At 29.0% G+C, this 18702-nt stretch overlaps 1 protein-coding gene across 4 annotated transcripts in view; it reads right to left on the bottom strand.

The window, feature by feature from the left end:
* Positions 1–18702, bottom strand: part of ssh (Protein phosphatase Slingshot) — a 163079-nt gene that overhangs the window by 86948 nt on the left and 57429 nt on the right. For 2 of the 4 annotated variants that reach the window (XM_012283647.2, XM_012283649.2), the window contains exon 3: positions 8902–9061. In XM_012283647.2, coding sequence (XP_012139037.1) covers positions 8902–9061 — 160 coding nt within the window. Of the gene's footprint in view, positions 1–8901; positions 9062–9186; positions 9212–15594; positions 15960–18702 lie in introns of those variants that run through there. The other 2 variants (XM_076541163.1, XM_012283650.2) reach the window with 2 other exon arrangements.

The raw sequence follows: 18702 nt of genomic DNA, 5'->3' as shown, positions 1-18702 counted from the left end.
GACATGAAGGAGAACGATATGTCGGTGTTCAAGCAGCCGGCACAATGTGATTTATTTATTTCTGTATATTCATCTTTTGAGAGTATAAAGGAAAAATATAAATAACAGGTTATGCAAGTTCAGTGGCCATCGAATTATTACTACAAATTTTCAGCATTTTTCACGTTTTCCGTAAAATTAAGGTCTGTTCAAATTGTAATATAATTTATTAGCTGCCATGATATTACTATACATAACATTATTAACACATCTTGTATTTCCTTTCCTTTGATCACAGCTTGTACCAGCATGTTCTGTATACATTGATCATATGCTTTACATCTTCAATATTTTCCCAAACATCTGTAATTCTTTTCAACTCAGATAATGTGGTTGGAGTGTTGTAAACTAGTCTTTAGGTTCCAGACGTGTTCGATTTCGACAATTTTTTTCGAAGATATTCGATTACAAATTTAACGTATATAAATAAAATCTTCAACTTGAAGACTACTTATTAGTTCCAATAGAGATAGAGGTTTTGCATAAGACTTATACGGAGCCATATGTAGATCGAAAGGTGTACAAATTGCATCTATGTCACTCTTAGGTGGATCACATGATGTATCAATTCCAATTGACTATAAATTCCTAATATATTCCTATTTTGGGTTTCCATTTTCACCCCATAACCATTTCACCCCATTTAAGTTACAAACTTTTACTGTAACTTTCAATAGATACAGATCCACATACATAGATCTGCATGTCTACATTTGGGATCTACCCCTACGTAGATTTGGATCCTATCTGTAGAACCTAGACTGCACAAGACTTATTTGTAATTCACAATAATTTAAACTGCAGCTACTTACTGTAAGTATTGTAAGTTTCAATACGTCCGAATCAATATGTGGATTTAGGACCTACTCATGTGTAGCTGCTAAGATGTATAGAGTGGACCCATATAACCATAATGCGAGTTATAGTACTAAGAATGCATCAAATCTACCTGATTTCACATTCTCGCCTTTTCCCTTATCATTCCACTCAAACCTCGTAACCTTTACATTGCAGGATGTTCTTAAAAGTTGCATTAGACTTACTCCAGACATTTTCTACGGCATTCGCCAAATTTCACCTCACGCGCTATCGATAGTCAAACCTAACGTAAATGCTTAATCGATCATCACCCACACAATTTATTATCACGATAGTAACAAATTGCTATATATATCGTTATCAACGCATTTAGTAATGGTTTTGCATGACCTAAGACAATTTTCCATATATGACATAATGTCATAGCCATAAAAGTGAAACTTTTGAACGTGGTCCTGTTTCAATGGGTAAGAACTATATAATATGGACACAGTGTTAATGATAACTATGAGGGGTGGTAGAGAGTGATTAAGGGAAAGCTTATCTATCATATTTAATTAACGCTTTTAGACCTCATTTTTTTTCAGTTGAAGAAAATGTCTCAAACTGTTTGTGTGATAGCTTTGAAGTTTTGAGACTTTGGTGATTTGAAAATTTGGAGATTTGGAAATTTAGATATTTTGACATTTGGGATTTTGAAAATCTGAAAATTTGAAGAAAATTTCAAATGTGAAAATCTGATAATTTAGAAATTTTTGTATGTAAAAATTTGGAAATTTAGAAAAGTAGAAATTGTTATTCGAAAATATAGAAATTTTAGTATTTGCAATTTTGATGATTTGCAAAGTACATGATTTGAGGTTGTGAAAATAGAAAAAAAAATTGAAAATTTGAAGATTAGAAAATTTCCAAATTTGAAAAATTGAAGATTTAAAAATCTGTGAACTTGACAATTTTGATAACTGAAAATTTCAAAAATTAGAAAATTTAAGGATAGAAAAATTCCAAAAGTAACATATACACGTGTCCAAAAGTAGTTAAATATTTCATTTGCTCAACCCTTTCAGATCTTTCATTTTTTTCGCACTTAAAAGAACAAATTTCAGACTGTCCATACAACAAACAAATTAACAGTACTATAAGTAATTATACACACAAGCCCCTCACATTTCATTGACCTTAGAATATGTTATCAAAGATACCATACTAAACATGTGTATGCAGTGTACATAGTGAACACGTGCATGTACCATAAACAATACGAGAAATCGTCATAATTTTTTAAAACGGAACTGTACTTTGTTCGAGTAATGAATTTTTCATACGTGTATGTATCATTCGAGGTAGAAAAAATAAGAAAGCAAAACATAGGAAAGGGGAAGTATGTTTTCTTCAAAAGACCGGAACAAATGTAGAAACTATTTGGACAGAAGTAAATGTAATTGTACGTTTTTATGATATCATTTGTATCTATAAACATACATCATTTAGTACCTAGTATATGTTCTTTCGCTATAACACAGTTAGTGGTCTCATTGGAACACTATTAAGATTTCTAATTTATTTGCCGGGAAAGTATACGATTCATCATGTACAATTTCTCAAAATGTTTCTCAAATATTTGAAGAAATATGAAAATCTGAGATGTTTCATAAAACTGGGATCTAATTATGATGAAAGACTAAATTTTGCTTTAGATTTTGAATTTTAGGAATTTAAAAATGTGGAAAGTTAAGGATATTAAGGTTTGAAATTTTGGAGTTCAGAATTTTAAATTTGGGTATTTGGAAATTTAGAAATTAGGATCTTTGGAATGTTAGGATATGGAAATTTTAAATCAGAGGATTTAACAATTTGAACATTTGCAATTTAATGATTAGAAAATGTGGAATGTGAATTTTGACAATTCCCAAATTTCCAAATTACCATATTACTAAATTACCAAATTTAAAAATTACAAAACTGAAACTTCTAGAATTCGAAATTTCGGAATTTACAAATTAAAAAATTGCTACGTTCCTAAATCATCAGATTTGCAAATTACTAATTTTCTATATCTCCAAAGTTGCAAATTTTCAAATTATTAGATCTATAAATTTTCTAATTTCTAAATTTCCAAATTTGGCAACACCTAACTCAGTCTCCTCACGCGCCAACTCCTGCATAGACTACGGTCATAGCATAATTCGACTCGAATTTGTTTTTGGAGTCAACGCTGTGAATCCTTGATTCGCAACTGTCTCAATCTTCAAAATTCATTTAATACTGATTAATTTAACCAGTTAAGTGTGTTTGACGACTATATCTGTCATGGAGATGTGGCAGAATTTTGTGTCATGACGACTATATCCGTCATGCATAAAATTTTGTTACAATTTGATATTTAAATTGTAATTTTGGCGAAAACTAAATTATATTCGTAAATTGTAATATGTCTAGAGGTCAACACGAAATGAAATAAACAAATAAAAAGTGTAAATGATTTAAGATAGATTCATGAATTCTTGAGAGCTAATTCGTCATGACTTGATTATCGCGACACACACTGGTGCGCACTTTGCAAAAAGACCGCCACAGTTAACTGGTTAAGGATTAAACACATACTAGAAATTATGTTACTGTTATTCGTTCGTCGGAAAACAAGAACCGAGAATTGTGCCACATTTTCGAAAAAGCAGTAACCACTTTTGATTCCACGCATAGAAAGCCACGTTGGGAAGAGATTTCGCAATCATTGCTCGTAACAGTTTGCTCTCGTTAGGATTACTTGACGTCACGTACGCGAATACATACTTGTCGGTTGTTTACACTGCTTTCGGACTTTCTGCGCTGACGACGTGAACCACATAACAAAATACTGTAATTTTAGACAGGATAACTGTGCCAATTTCTCCGGGCAACGCAACATTTCAATTGTAAATTTATAATTCTGTTTTCAGTATTTCCTTCAAATCGATAATCGTCCAAGTAGTGTCGATTTTAATTAACACTAAAAACTACCAAACCGGTCAAATGACCGCTCCACAAGTTTCTGATTATAAGGTACACATTTTGTTAAAGTACATTTCTTGAAATCAGCATTGATTTTTATTGAGATAAAGAATGAATGTGAATTCTAATTTATGTTTCGTTTATTTATTTATTTTTTAAGTTGATTTTTAATTTCAGATTAAGTACATATTATATGCTGGTAGGTTTAGTGTTAAATTCTGATGTGATATAAAATTTGAAGAAATATTTCATACTCTAACAATAAGTAAAACAAGAATAAAGGACATCGTTCAAGTAATATGCCTGAATCGGTTTTAATGAAATTCCTATGTGATGTCAATTTTAAAGAAATATAATAATCTCTCTTTTTTAAAAATATTCTGAAATTTAAAAATTAAAACTGATAAAATTGATTAAATGTCTCTAATTTAAAATTATATTACAATATTTTATATTTAAAAATTTTTCAAATATTTTTTAATATTTAAATTTTTTAAAAGATATATTGAAATTATATTTATATTAAAATATTTCATATTTTGTATCTGATTTCTGTATTTACTCCACAATTACAAATATTTCAAGTTTTATATTATACAAAAATCAGTTAACACTGTAAACACTCATTTACCCTGCAATTTCATTTACCCTACAAATATTTCAAGTTTGTCAAGTTTGCAATTAGTCAAAATTTAAAATAAGAAGCAATCTAACTCGTTAAAATGAAAGAACAAGCAATTTCATGTGAAATTAGAGAAGTGATTATGTAAGTTGTTTTTATTTAGGTCAATTCGTTCTCCATCAGTCACGGTGAACTGGAAATTCAGTGTATCTGTAGTACATCTAAATCGAGGAGTTAACGTCAATGATGAGAATACAACATCAAAAACACGTGGCTCGATAAGAACACAGCTGCCAATTTCGAGAACCTGGAATTGGCAAACGATTCTCAGTCCCGAGGTATCGATCCGGATAAAATAGATTTATATCCTTGAACTTTACTTCGTGTAAAATGTCATGGACGTGTCTCGATCCATTGCGCACGATTAACCGATATACAAACGATAATAAATTACAAACTTTTTTTTTAATAACAAAGCAGGTCACTGATATAAAAATATAATGTCGCGTCAAAACTTCGTAATAAACGGTGAATTAAAATCGTTTGGTACCTTGTTATCGGAGTAACGAAGCAAATACATATTGAATTGAAATTACTTTGAAATTAATTTTATTTTGTTTATTGATAAAGGGAGTATATTGATATAATTACTGTAACGCATATTGTAGTTATATTTGGTATTAACGTAATACTAGTATTTGTTATTTTATTGGATTTATTCTATAATTTATGAGGGATCGGTTTGTTCGGGGGTCGTCGGGTACGATCGGGCGCGATCGGGCGATTCGGACAATTGGCGCCAAGAGAATTTGGCGTTACTATGACTTGGCGCAAAAATTAGCGAGAGGACAAAGGATCGGATGGCTTTTGTTTCTTTTTACGCGGGAATTGGGAGAGAATGAGAAAAACGGCGTCGCGTCGCGGTTCAGTCTTGTTGTAACGGTCGAAGTAGTACGTTATCCGAAAAGTTGTATAATTTTCTGTAGATGATTTCTGTACTTTTGTTTAAGTTATTAAAATTGTTTTGTTATCGTTATTCCCAAAAACCTTCATCCGTCAACCTCGATTATTTCGATCTTACATTTATGTATTTTAATAGAAAATTTTTGGCGTTTAATTTCACATAGAAACTGATGATTTAATTTCTAGTTGTATTGATAGTATATTTTAGAGACAAATTCTGGTTATTTTATTATTACATTTAAATTAGATTTAATCAGCAGATTTACACCATTATTTATGTATTTGGATAGAAAATTTGTAGTATTCAATTTCAAAAATAAATTTTGATGATTTAATTTTTGTACTTGTACCACATTGATATTTAAATATCAATAATATTTAACTGCAACCGCAACAAATTTTGGTTACTTATTTATTAGACTTAAATTAGATTTAATCAGTGGATTTACACTATTATGTATTTTAATTTAAATCTAATATATTTAATATTACTTTCAAATTTTTGTTGTTAATGAAATTTTAATTGAAGTGTACAATATTTAATTTTATATAAAGAATATAGTGATTTAATAATTAGACATAAATTTAACTAAATTAGTAGGTTTACTTTATTATTGCTGTATACATTTTAAGTTAAACTAAAAATATTAAATTTTAATTATTTAATTATTATATTTTTATTATTAATTAGATTATTCAATTAGATTATAATTATTAAAATTACTATGTTATTCAGGTCGTTTCAATTGGAATTTACAATATTTCATTTGATGCATAAATTTAATAAGATAATAATTAGATTTAAATTATACTTGATTGCCAGAAGATGTACAGTGTTATTAATTCCTTTATAATAAAAATTTTCAAGGCTTAATTTTGTTCATAAACTTTAATAACAATAGCTAGATTTAAATTACATTTAATTGTAAGATCTAAAATATGATATATTAATAACAAAAATAATATTTTGAATTACAAATTTCACTGATAATATTGAAATCACTGAATACAGAGTTGACAGGCAAATTTTAATTATTTATTTATCAAATATAAATCAAATCCAATAATTATTGATATTAATTACTCAATCATTGGACTCAGTTACAAAATCAATTATTAGTTTCTTTAATCAAGTAAATAATTCATATTAAATCAATTAGTAAGAAAAAATGAGATAATATAAATGTATATCAATCGATTTAAGGTAGCTATTATATGAAAATTCGTAAGCACTGCTGTTCAAATAAAAAATTTATAAATGCACGTTTTGAAATCAAGTGCTAAAATCAATGGAAGTAATACATATATCAGCAGAAAAATATCATATTTTACATCGTGATAAATAGTTCTGAGACAGTAATCATTTAAGCTCTTTAAAATTTTTTTCAAGTTAGAATTAATTTTGCTTTTTATTCTAATGACATTTTGTTCAATTTAAATTCATAACAATTACATAAATAACTCCTGAAGGTATTTATAATATAAAAGAACAAAGATAATATGCATAAATCTGATCTTTGATTGATAAATTGAAAAAAAAAAAAGACTGAAGCAGCATATATTTGAACATTAAACCTACCGGTATACAATGATAATTTGAAATTAACCCCTTGTGACTTATTTGTCAGGTGCATCAGTCAGAATTGACTAATTACAGCTATAATATTAAAACAGGCAAAAAAATTTGAAATGTTATGTCAATATGTTTATAATTGGACTTGAACTCCAAATTGAAGTGTACTAAAAATCCGAGTAAAATTGCTCACGGCCGAAGTAAGAATGCGTCACGAGTAAGACTCGTCTTAATAGTGCAAGGGATTAACAATAAACTTTCAAAAGAAATAAACAAACGATAAAACATAAATTAATACTGTCTTTAACGTGATGAAAACGGACCCTAATAAATTATGTAACTTATAAAAAAAAATGTGAGTCGACTGTTTTGGTAGCATTAGTTTTAAATATCCTTGAAGAATTAAATTACAGTTACTTTTGCTCCATGTCAAAAAAATGTATAACACACTCGGTTCCTCAATTTACGCGGTAGATTATAACGTTATTTACGCGGTAGTTTTTATACGCAAGCTTGATTTACGCGGTCTGAAAATATACTTTCCTAGGCGTTTTAACAAGCGTATACAATAACTTATTTGGCGATGTTGAAGCGCGTTAGTGCCGTATAAAATACGAGTAAAAGTACACTACGATGTGCTAGTCATGACATATGTACTTGTGCAAAAAAGTGTTATTGTTGCGTCCGCACTTTCTTTATTAAGCTATTTGAAATAAATATTGTGTTTCTTTTTCTTTTGTGCTGATAGCTTTCCATTTACGTAAAATGAATCAGCGACATAATTATTGATTTATACGGAGTTTAAGATTTCAAAATTTGGGGGTACATTTTTAGGGACTTTTGAGAATCTATGGATATAGGAATTGGCAGTTTACATATTTGAGGACAAATGTTTTTAGGAATGTGACACATGGAAATCTAGAAACTTGAGATCTAGGGATTTACTCAATATGGAAATTTCAGGACTAGGGATTTTTTAATGCACGAATTTAGAGGTCTAGAGATTTCGGGATCTAGGGATTTCGGGGTTGTAGGGATTTTGGAATCTAGGGATTTCGTGATTGTAGGGATTTTCGGAATTTTGGGACATTTAGGGAATTCGGAACATATGGATTTTCTGAATATAGAGATTTTAGGATCTAGGAATATTCTCGGTACAGGGATTACAGGATCTGAGCACTTTCTCAATTCGAAATCTAGGGATTTTCAGGTCACAGGAATATCGAGATATGGCGATTTCAAAATATAGTGATTTTGGGATGTAAAGATTTCGGGACCCAGAGATTTTGAAATATATTGACTTCAGAATTTTCACTTCGAGATATAGTGACATCGGAATATAGGAACTTAGGGACAAAAGGTTTTCGGGATATAATAATTTCGAAATATTGAGTTCTAAGAATATGTATAGCGATTTCAAAACATAGTAATTTCGACATACAGTAATTTCAGAATATGTTTTTGGAATATGCGGATATTGGAATGGTGATTTCAGAATGTAAATAATATTCTGACTAATTAATATCGTTTAATGACTAATTAATATCACTTTTGTTGAACTACTACAAATAAATATATGTCAAAAACTCAGCATACCAACTTATTCCAAATTCTTAGTTTGTTTCTAGTTTACAAGTAATTCCGAATTATTAAATAACACTTCAATTACACTAATTACAATTTCATACAATTATAACCCAAGTTCACTAGTTCATTTAAAAAAATATTCAAGCGAAACGAATATTCCGCGTAAATTGAGGGTCGGTATATGCAAAGTTAGTGGAATATCGCTCTTTACACTGATTCTTCTATCACATATAGTACAGTACGCAGGCTGATAAACTACTATACTATAAGGGTTGTTAGAAGCATCAAAAATTTGAGTGCAACTTACCATTTTGAGGGTTTCCTCTGGTCTGAGCAGGTAGAACATGGACTGTAAGTGTTGTTGAATGTCGCATCCTGCCGTGGAGACCCTTCTCGAGGGCCTGGCCCTTTCGTTCGGGGGTAGAACCAGGGCCGCGCCCTTGCCAGCGAAATAACATTCGCTTAGGCTGCAACAAGAAACAAAAAATTTATTTACTTGAATGGAAAGTGAGCTACCCTCAAATAATGAGGTTAATAGGTTCCATTATTCGAAACCAGGCATTTCCTGTAATCAGGTTCTTTTCTACTCAACTCAGCCATTGTATATGTGTATTGCTCATTTCTTCAATAAACTTAATTAGGACATTGTCCACTGACAATCAGTGACCCTCAGTAATATTCGCGGCTTCAAATTCCATGTTATTTGAGGGTTGTCGTAATTTTAAATCATACTATTCGTGATTTCGGACAATTTAAGTATTGTGTTATTCGAGGTAAGGTGAAAACGTGAACATCAGGAGTGTTTCGAAGTGTTTACATCAACGTTAGAATACTGAAAATATATTTTGAAAGTATTACAGAAATGATTAGTGTAAATAATTGATAAGAAAACAAATTATTTATTACAAGAGAATATGAATGTGTGGATATCAAAATTATTACAAATCAATTACTCGTAAATGTGTTACAGGAAAAATATTAACTTATACTTATTACAAATTGCAAACAAATAAAAAGTTCAACAAAAATAGCAAACTTTGTAACATAATTCTAGTAATTACGCAATATAACACACCCCCAAATTATTTTATATGTTACATCGGTTAAAATAATAATTTTACAAAAAATGTATATAACATTTCTTGTAGAGCTTTTTAAAAGCTTCATGTTTTATTCGTAACACTTTTTCCTCAAATCAATAGTTTAAGAGATATATAGTAATATATAGTAAATAGTTTAAGAGATATATACGTTTCAATAGGATGTCCTTAACAACATACGTGAAAATTATTGAAAACGAAGGGTTTCCGCTATACATAATTACTGTATTTCTTGTAAATATGCTCCAAATAAAGGACAGATGAAGGTATAAAGCATTGTTTGCCGATCGCCATACATTCTGTTGAATACATTTACATTTACCGCGTCGAAATCTCCACCCCGTTTCATTTGGCATAAGGTGAAGTAGGGTAAGTGCAGACTGGTTTCTGTGAAGTTGGTATTTAAACGTAAGTATTTTCAGTCTGCTATGTAAATATTTAACACTGTCGATATCGAACGCTTTGCACAATTACTACTATTTAATTAATATTAACTAGGACATTAATTTTCCTTGTACATTTTGATTTTGATAGGAAATTGTTTAAAATGTCGACTACTTTGCACTTTCCCCGAAAATGGGGTAAAAGCGTAACTTGAAGTTAAATACTTTGAAACTTTATTTCATGTGCTATGGGGCAAGAGCAGAATTATTAACAAATCTGCTATAAAATGCTTTTTGCAGCATTATGCAAGTACTCTATATAAAAGGGGATATAGTGAAACAAAACAAGGAAACAAACATACTAAATGGAGAAATTTCGCTCATATTGTAATAAAAATAGTCGGTATACGACTTGCCTCGTTTACGAACTTACCCCATTTCACCTTAAGTCGAATTTAAGTTTTAGGTGGAGACACTTAATAATTTAGCAATATATCAATTGGATTAATGTCAACAATTAGTAATCTAACTGATAAAAGTTTAATAATTTAACTATTAGTTTAATCTTTAACATCGTCAGAATAACATAACGTCACACTGGGAAAAATATTTCCTACAAAGTGGCTACTCATTATTTTAACTTGAAAAAAAAATTATAAATAATCATCAAAAGTTGTTTTAACAGCTTTCAGTGAATTTAGACATTGAATAAAAACAAATTCAAAAACGTCAAACATTGAAAAAATATCGTTCTTCACAGAAATATTCAAAACTTTTTCTGATTTTAATACGAAAAGTTAAAATTTTAGTTGAACAATCTTGAGATATAGTTTGAGGAAAAAGTAGTAAAAATACCAGGGTTCCAGGAAATGTATTTATTCAGATTTTTAGAATATAAAGTGGCTAAAATTGAAGCTCAATTGGTTGGAATCGTTTCATATTCCAGCGTGACCGTTAAGGGGTGAGTTACAAAATTTGCTCATTTCTTTGTAAATCTATGTTAATTTTCATCAAAATCAAATACTGTGTACATTAACACATTTTTTCATTCATGAAAAGATCATTGAAATTGTTTCACATGTCTTGATGTCAATATAAAATAGAGGTATAAAAACATTTTCAAATAATCTATTTCTTTGGTAAACAATATACACATAAAAAGTAGTTTTAGATACGTTTCAAATTTACAAAAGTAGTAAAAGAAAAGCACGTTTTAATAATACGGTTTTTCTAATTTTGTATATCCGAATTAAATTTTCGCAACCCCATTTTGCTTTATGACCTCGTTCGGTGTCGTGATCCATAGTTTAAAAAAAGCTGATCTATATTATTCAGAATTTGATCTCGTTTAGTTTAAAATACTCGTATTAATTATTTGCAACTATGAATAATAAATATGACAATCTTTGGGTAATAAATGCAATAAACATTAAGTAATAAATATAACTATGAGTAAGAAATATCTTAAAATATGACAAATTATGAGTAATAAAAATATCAAACTGCGAGTAATATAAATAACAAAATGTTGTGAAAATATTTAATAAAATTTGTGAAAATATTTAATAAAATAACAGTTAAAATTCTACCTAATCAAATTTCCAATTGCCTTAACATGGCAGTCCACGTGTATTTATTTTTTAACTTCATTTTTAATTTCAAACTAACAATAAGTGTGCATTACATGTCAGTTTAGTATTAACCTGTTCAAAAGTATTTTTTCGTTTATAGTACCTTCAAAAACTGTCGAATTGTAAATTTTCATAGACTCTCATGATTATTACTTTTCTATCATTAATTATTATCGATGTTGCCTCACTATATGACTCATGTTCGATACTATATATGTTGTTAAAAAATATTTATTTCAATTCATTGTGTTCAACTGAACGCTGCATGTGTCACATTCTGAATACAAAGGGTTAATCCCCAACACTTCAAGTGTTAACGTTCAAGCACCACCGATATACTAATCCACATTACTCAATTATAATTAATGTAAATATTCTGTTCAAAATTATATTACTTCTGCGCTGAATAAAGATTGTTTCGAATAACTTTAATATTCTTATTTACACGTCATTGTAGCATTTAAAAACACTTAAAAACTTGCAAATCGAAGTATAATGAGAAATAGTTGGATTCACCGGTCGATATTCACAATTAAACTTTAGAAAGTTATGGGTTAATAAAATTGTTAAAGAATAATTAAAGTTTACACAAAGAAATTTATTTGAATTATTTCACCTTCATATTACAAAATAATAGCGACACGTCTCCATAAAATTACCAGACAATGTGTTAACAGGTAGAGAAGTTCAGGGCCAGAAGTGTACAGGATCTGGAAAAATGACCAGTGAAATCATATCTCGTTCTAGTTTGCTAAGAAGGCCGCGTCGTTTAAAGTTAATTGCTCTCCGTCACGGCTGCTGACCCCTTATCGTGTGAAAGTGTTCGTCACAGCTGTTGATAACGAAGATTACGAACAAGACTGCTGCCAAAGATAGATTTTCAGGTTTCTCTTTTCTCCGGTTACACGCGTGTAATCGCTACCCTCGCGAAAGAGAAACTTCCTATTGTGTCGTACACCTAACCGGAAGCTTTTGCACATGTTTCCATGTTCGCAGCAGTGAGATAGCTGATACGATATCAGTGCGTCTTCAATTATAGTGTAATGTAATAATATAATGATATGAGCATAATGTTGGTATATGTAACCTCGATGTGAGTGAGGATGGGTAGCTCTGTCTAGGTATGATGATTTCTATGATCAGATTGCAAGTTCTAGTTCAGTTTCTAATAAATACTCGACGAAGTCGACAGGGTTTGGTATCAGTATCGGTACATAAAGCTCCTTAACAATTTCACTCTTATTTGAAAATTACAAATACGAGTTTATTTTGAAACTGGAGCAAGTCTATTTTTGAAAAAGCGAAGATAATGATAATAATAGATAAAACTTAATATAATTTTATTTGTAATCTGTAGTCGAAATAATTCAAGTTCCCTAACATTTGGGCGGTGGAAGTTTGGGTAATTGACAATATTGGAAATATGCTATTTTGAAAATGGTGTAAGGTTGCCTTATGTGAAAATTTTTAGCCTAATTACGGTACAATTTAGCCCCGGCAAATTCGACTAATAGCCGCGATACTATAACAATACTATAATAGCCGCAATAGTTACCTCAATATAAGCGAAGGTGTGCTTAGGTCTACGTAGGTATCAATGCTGATTATTATTACCAACTTACAAGTTCTAATTCAGTTTCTCATAAGTACACAACAATGTCGACATGATCTTGTTTTAATATCGGTGCACAAAATTCTTTTACAATTTCGCTGTTGTTTGAAAAGTAATTACGAATTGTGGTTTGTTTCAGTAAAAGGAAATATGGTTAAGAATGATTGCAACGAAAATTCTAACTGTGATGAATCTGAAAGCTGGTACATAATAGTAAGACAATAACAATACCTTACTGGGTAATAACGATACTCAAATAAAATCTTCATTTCCAAGGAATTTTATTATTCTTTTATGTTTAGAAATAGAACTCGTGAAAATTGGTAATAAACGATAAATCTTGGAGTCAAAATCTGAATATGAAGACTCGAATCAAAATGATTCAAAGAAAATAAGAAAAGGAATAATTTAACAATTAAAATGTTATCCGTTTATTTAACTATTACAATAATTCATTAATCTTAAAAGTGAGGCAAATGGATTTGGGTACAATAAAATTTTTAAGGTGAAGCGAGGTAAGTTCGTAAACGGGGCAAGAGCGTATATAGGCTATTTTTATTGCAATATAAGCGAAATATCCCTTTTTATATTTCAGCTAAGAGTACTTGTTTGCAGTAAAGAGTACTTGCATAATATAGTAAAAAGCATTTTATAGTAGATTTGTTAAAGCTCTTGTGCAATGCTCTTGTCCCATTGCACATGCAATAAAGTTTCAAAGTATTTAACTTCAAGTTACGCTCTTACCCCATTTTCGGGGAAAGTGCAGAGTAGTTGACATTTTAAACAATTTCTTATCAAAATCAAAATGTACAAGGAAAATTAAGATCCTAGTTAATATTAATTAAATAGTAGTAATTATGCAAAGTGTTCGATATCGACAGTGTTAAGTATTTACATAGCAGACTGAAAATACTTACGTTTAAATAACAACTTTACAAAAACCAGTCTGCACTTACCCCACTTCACCTTACCGACACGAACAAATTGCAGTTAAGGATTAAAATCAGAAAAAGTTTTGAATATTTCTATGAAAACCGATATTTTGTCAATGTTTGACGCTTTTGAATTTGTTTCCATATTGAACGTTTAAATTGAAATCAGATGTGATATTTGTTAAAACAACTTTCAAAGGTTAATTATGATTTTTTTCAAGATAAAATAATAAATAATGGGTCTTAAACGTCCCAGTGTGTGAGGTATGTTATTCTGATGAAGACTTAAGGATTGAATTAAAAAAACTTGTTAAACGATCATTTGAACTATTTATTGTTAAACATTGAAACTAATTTAGAAACTTCAACTTTTATGCATCAGAATTAATTATATGCGTCTCTGCTCTTCCTCTATAATTCAATCATTAACATACTCTTTAACTCTTTATTACCACGTAACCCTGTATTAAACGCATTATAACATATTCACGTAATCGCTTCAGATTAGAAATTCATTAAAACTATTAAACGGATCATTTAACCCGTTTACAAGTTTTCTTTCATAAATTAAAAAATTTAATAAGGTACGTTTCCTGAAATCTGTGTTGATCAGATAAAGAACTAAATTCATCGAGATAATGTATTAATGTTTATTAATTTATACTTTACCGTTTATTTAATTTTCTATTCTAGCGTAAACTTGTTCTATTTTTAATTTTTTAGTAAATTACTGAATTTCTAAACAGATGTTTCTTTTTTAATTTTAATTACAAATTTCTGAATTTTCCAAATTTAGAATTTGTTAATATTGCAAACTGTCAATTTCGCAATATTACAAGTTTCCAAATTCCTCAAATTTTCAAGCCCTTAGAATTTAAAATTAAATATTCAAATTTGTAGCTTTTGTAAATTCTTGAATTTCCAAATTCCCAAATTTCTAAATTTTGTAATTAGAGTGTCGAATTTTGTAAATTCACAAATTTCTAAATTTTTCAATTTCTGATAATTTCCAAATTCTCCAATTTTATTTTATCTTCAAGTTGTCAAATTTTCAATTCCTCAAATGTTCAAATTTTCAAAATGTCTTCGAATTCAAAAATTGCCCAATTTCCGAAATTGTAAATTATCTATTTCTAAATTATTCTAAAATATCTAATGTCACTTTCAATTTCACGAACGGAAAATATTCAGCTCGTGTCAAATCCAGGAAATTCAATGTCTGGCCAAATAGTGTATTTCTGTTCTTTCGTGTTATTACACTCGCATTTACCTCGCATACACGATTTACATCCGTAAACAACTAAGCAACTTCAGAAAATTATTTTTATTCAAGGGTATGTACCTATCGACGTAGCCATTCACACAAATAGTTGGTACCCCTGCACTCGTAGTCGCAGGGGTGTCTTCTTCAGACTTCTCCGTAATGATGCACCCTTAGAAAAAACTCTCAACAAATAACGACCAATTTCTAAGACACTTTCACGGTATCTGATCCCAGTATACACTTTTCACGTAATAGGAAATTTTCCACTCAAAATCACAATCTTTAAATCAAAATAAACTCTCGGAATTTCCAAAAAACTGAAAGTTTAATGATTTCTATTAATTGTGTTAGTGATATGTCGTACTTTTTTAGGAACTATTTGCGAACGAGGAAGTCTGCAAATTGAACTAAAACGGATAATAAACTTTCAAGATACTATTTTCAAAAAATTAATGATTCGTTAATTTTCATTAATTGTATTCCTGTTAATTTAGTAGTTTTTAGGAGATATTTATGCGTGAGAAAGTCTGCAAATTTAAAGAAAAGTTTCAGAAGTATAATATGCTTTCGAGGCTTTATTTTCAAAAAATTTTATTTAACACATTTACTTAAAAAATTCGAAAATGGCAGTTTATTTTTATTAATTATTTTTACTGCAGTTATTTAGTATTTTTTTAGGACCAATGATGAGAAATGTCGCGAATTTAAATTGAAAGAATAATAGGCTCACGAGGTACTATTTTCAAAAAGTATAATGAAATTTTAATTATTTTGATTAATTATTTATGTTACTATTGATTTAGTATTTTTTTAGAGAGCGACTGCGGGTGAAGAAGTTTGGAAATTCTTTTTTCAGGACGAAATTAAGAACCGACGCGCGATTAGTTCGAGGTCCGATAAGATACTAAAATCATCTCGAGATTCTAGAACTGTGAAGCTGCGACGCGTGGGCGCGTTTTCAACGCAGCGAGCTGTATTATTAGCCCTGAGAAGATCGCGGTGTCTCCCGTTGTCGCGCTTTCCAACCGGAGGAATTCGTCGAACAATTCCTGACAATCAAATTTCTGCTAATTTTACTTTATTTATACGGGCTCCTTTATGCGAAAAGAAATTCAGGTATATTTATATTTGGACACTGAAGCACTTTTGTTTTTGTTGTTGTGTACAGGCGAGGTTGATTGCTTATTTTACAAGGACGTGTATCATTTATTGTAGAATTTGCAAATCCTCAAATCCCCAGATATTCGAATTCCCATATTTTCAAGTTTTCAATATCGCAAATTGTCAAATTCTGAAATTGCTACAGTTTCAAGTTTTCAATATCTCAAATTGTCAAATCCTGAAATTGCTACAGTTTCAAGTTTTCAATATCTCAAATTGTCAAATCCTGAAATTGCTACATTTTCAAGTTATCGAATTTTCAAATTTTCAAATTTCTAAGTTTCTCAATTTCTATATCATTAAAATCCTAAACTTCCATATTTCTTAAATATGGAAATTCTTAAATATCCTATTCTACAATTTTCCAATTCTGTGGTCTTTAAATTAATAAATTATCAAATTCCCAACTTTTCAAATTTTTACATTTCTATACTTTCAAAATTTCAAAAAGAAATATAGTTAGATTATTATTCGGGGATTGCAGTATTTCTGTATTTCTATTGTATACAGAAAAGACTGATTTAAATATCTTACTGTTTATTTTACAAAAGGAATTTACATATAAAATGCAAGAAAAAGTAAAATTTTAATATTTTATTGCAAATCAATTTTACTTAACAACCTCATGCACTTTGGACATATTAAATATAATTTTTTTTCAAATATCCTGCAGAAATAGAAAGACGCTTATTTATTTACGTATTTTAAAGGTAAAATATTAAGAAAGCATATGAAATTCATTTACAATTAAATGTTAAATAATCATATAATTAGAACTTAAAAAGTAATGTAGTTTGCATTAAAAAGAATATCAACCTAATCATAGAAATGATTAGTACTGAAATAAAAATAATTATAATTGATAAATAAATACTTCTAAATTAATAATTGAATAGTAGTTAACAATTAAACAATTTTCCAATTGAAAATTAAATTTTTAATTTTCACCTATTAAATTAAGTATTAATAGTTTATTTTAATTAAGGATTTTTTAAATTAACAATTAAGTTTCGATCATTACTTAAAAATTCTTATCGTTACCAATAGAAAATCAATTTTTGATTAAATAAAAATTGAAGATTGCATTAATTTCTGGTCAAAGATTGATATATATTTTCTAATTAAATTTCGTTACATAAGAATTTTAATTATTAATTATAAATCGTCTAAACTCATAATTTGATTATAATTCCTAATTAAAGAAATTTTAAATTTAATTTCATAATTATAAACTGAATTTTCGCTACCAGTTAAGTCACATTTTAATTACATATCATTTCTATTGTTATTTTTGTCACGACGTCTCAGCTGCCTATTCTTAACCCCGTCGTAGTTGTAGTATTTAATAGATTCTTGTAATTGAATCATCTCTATTATTAGGAACAACAATAAATAGTAAACTGACATTATGCATAATCGTTATCTTATTCAACAAATTAAAACACAATTAAATTAATACGTTGTGTATAAATTTATAAACAAATGTTACTGTTAATTAAAATGTTAGGTTACCAACGTAACATTTAATTAGCAGTTCAATTATAATTATCATATATCGAAGAAATTATAAATAAAAATCAACATTTTGTTTTTGCTTTCTCACAACTAAAAAAGAAAATAAATTTTAATCTTTATTTATGGATTCTATTAAAAATGATATTTTCATTTTTAATCTTTAATAAAATTTAATTAATTCTTATAATTAATTGATAATTGCAATTATAATTTGTATAATTAAATTACTTTTTAATCGTTAATCGAAAAGTACTTGGTCAAAACATAGTTTTCAACCTTATTTCATAAAGCTGAACTTAAATTTTCAATGAGGAACCCAGTGAATAACTGAGTATTACTTAATAATAAATTAAAGATTATTTCGTGTCGTAGTCTGTAACTGTTAAGCAGTCGTAAATTAAAGGAAGAATGTAATTAATTACTCCAAAGTCTGTCTGTTCGATGAAACCGTCTCGACGTCGTGCATCGTTGCACATCCATTTGAGATCGCATCTGCAATTGTCATCAGTC

The sequence above is a fragment of the Megachile rotundata genome, chromosome 16 (assembly GCF_050947335.1).
Source record: "Megachile rotundata isolate GNS110a chromosome 16, iyMegRotu1, whole genome shotgun sequence".
In the NCBI taxonomy this organism is placed as follows: domain Eukaryota; kingdom Metazoa; phylum Arthropoda; class Insecta; order Hymenoptera; family Megachilidae; genus Megachile; species Megachile rotundata.
Note: the sequence above shows the minus strand (reverse complement) of the source record. Positions and strands in the feature narration are given on the sequence as shown.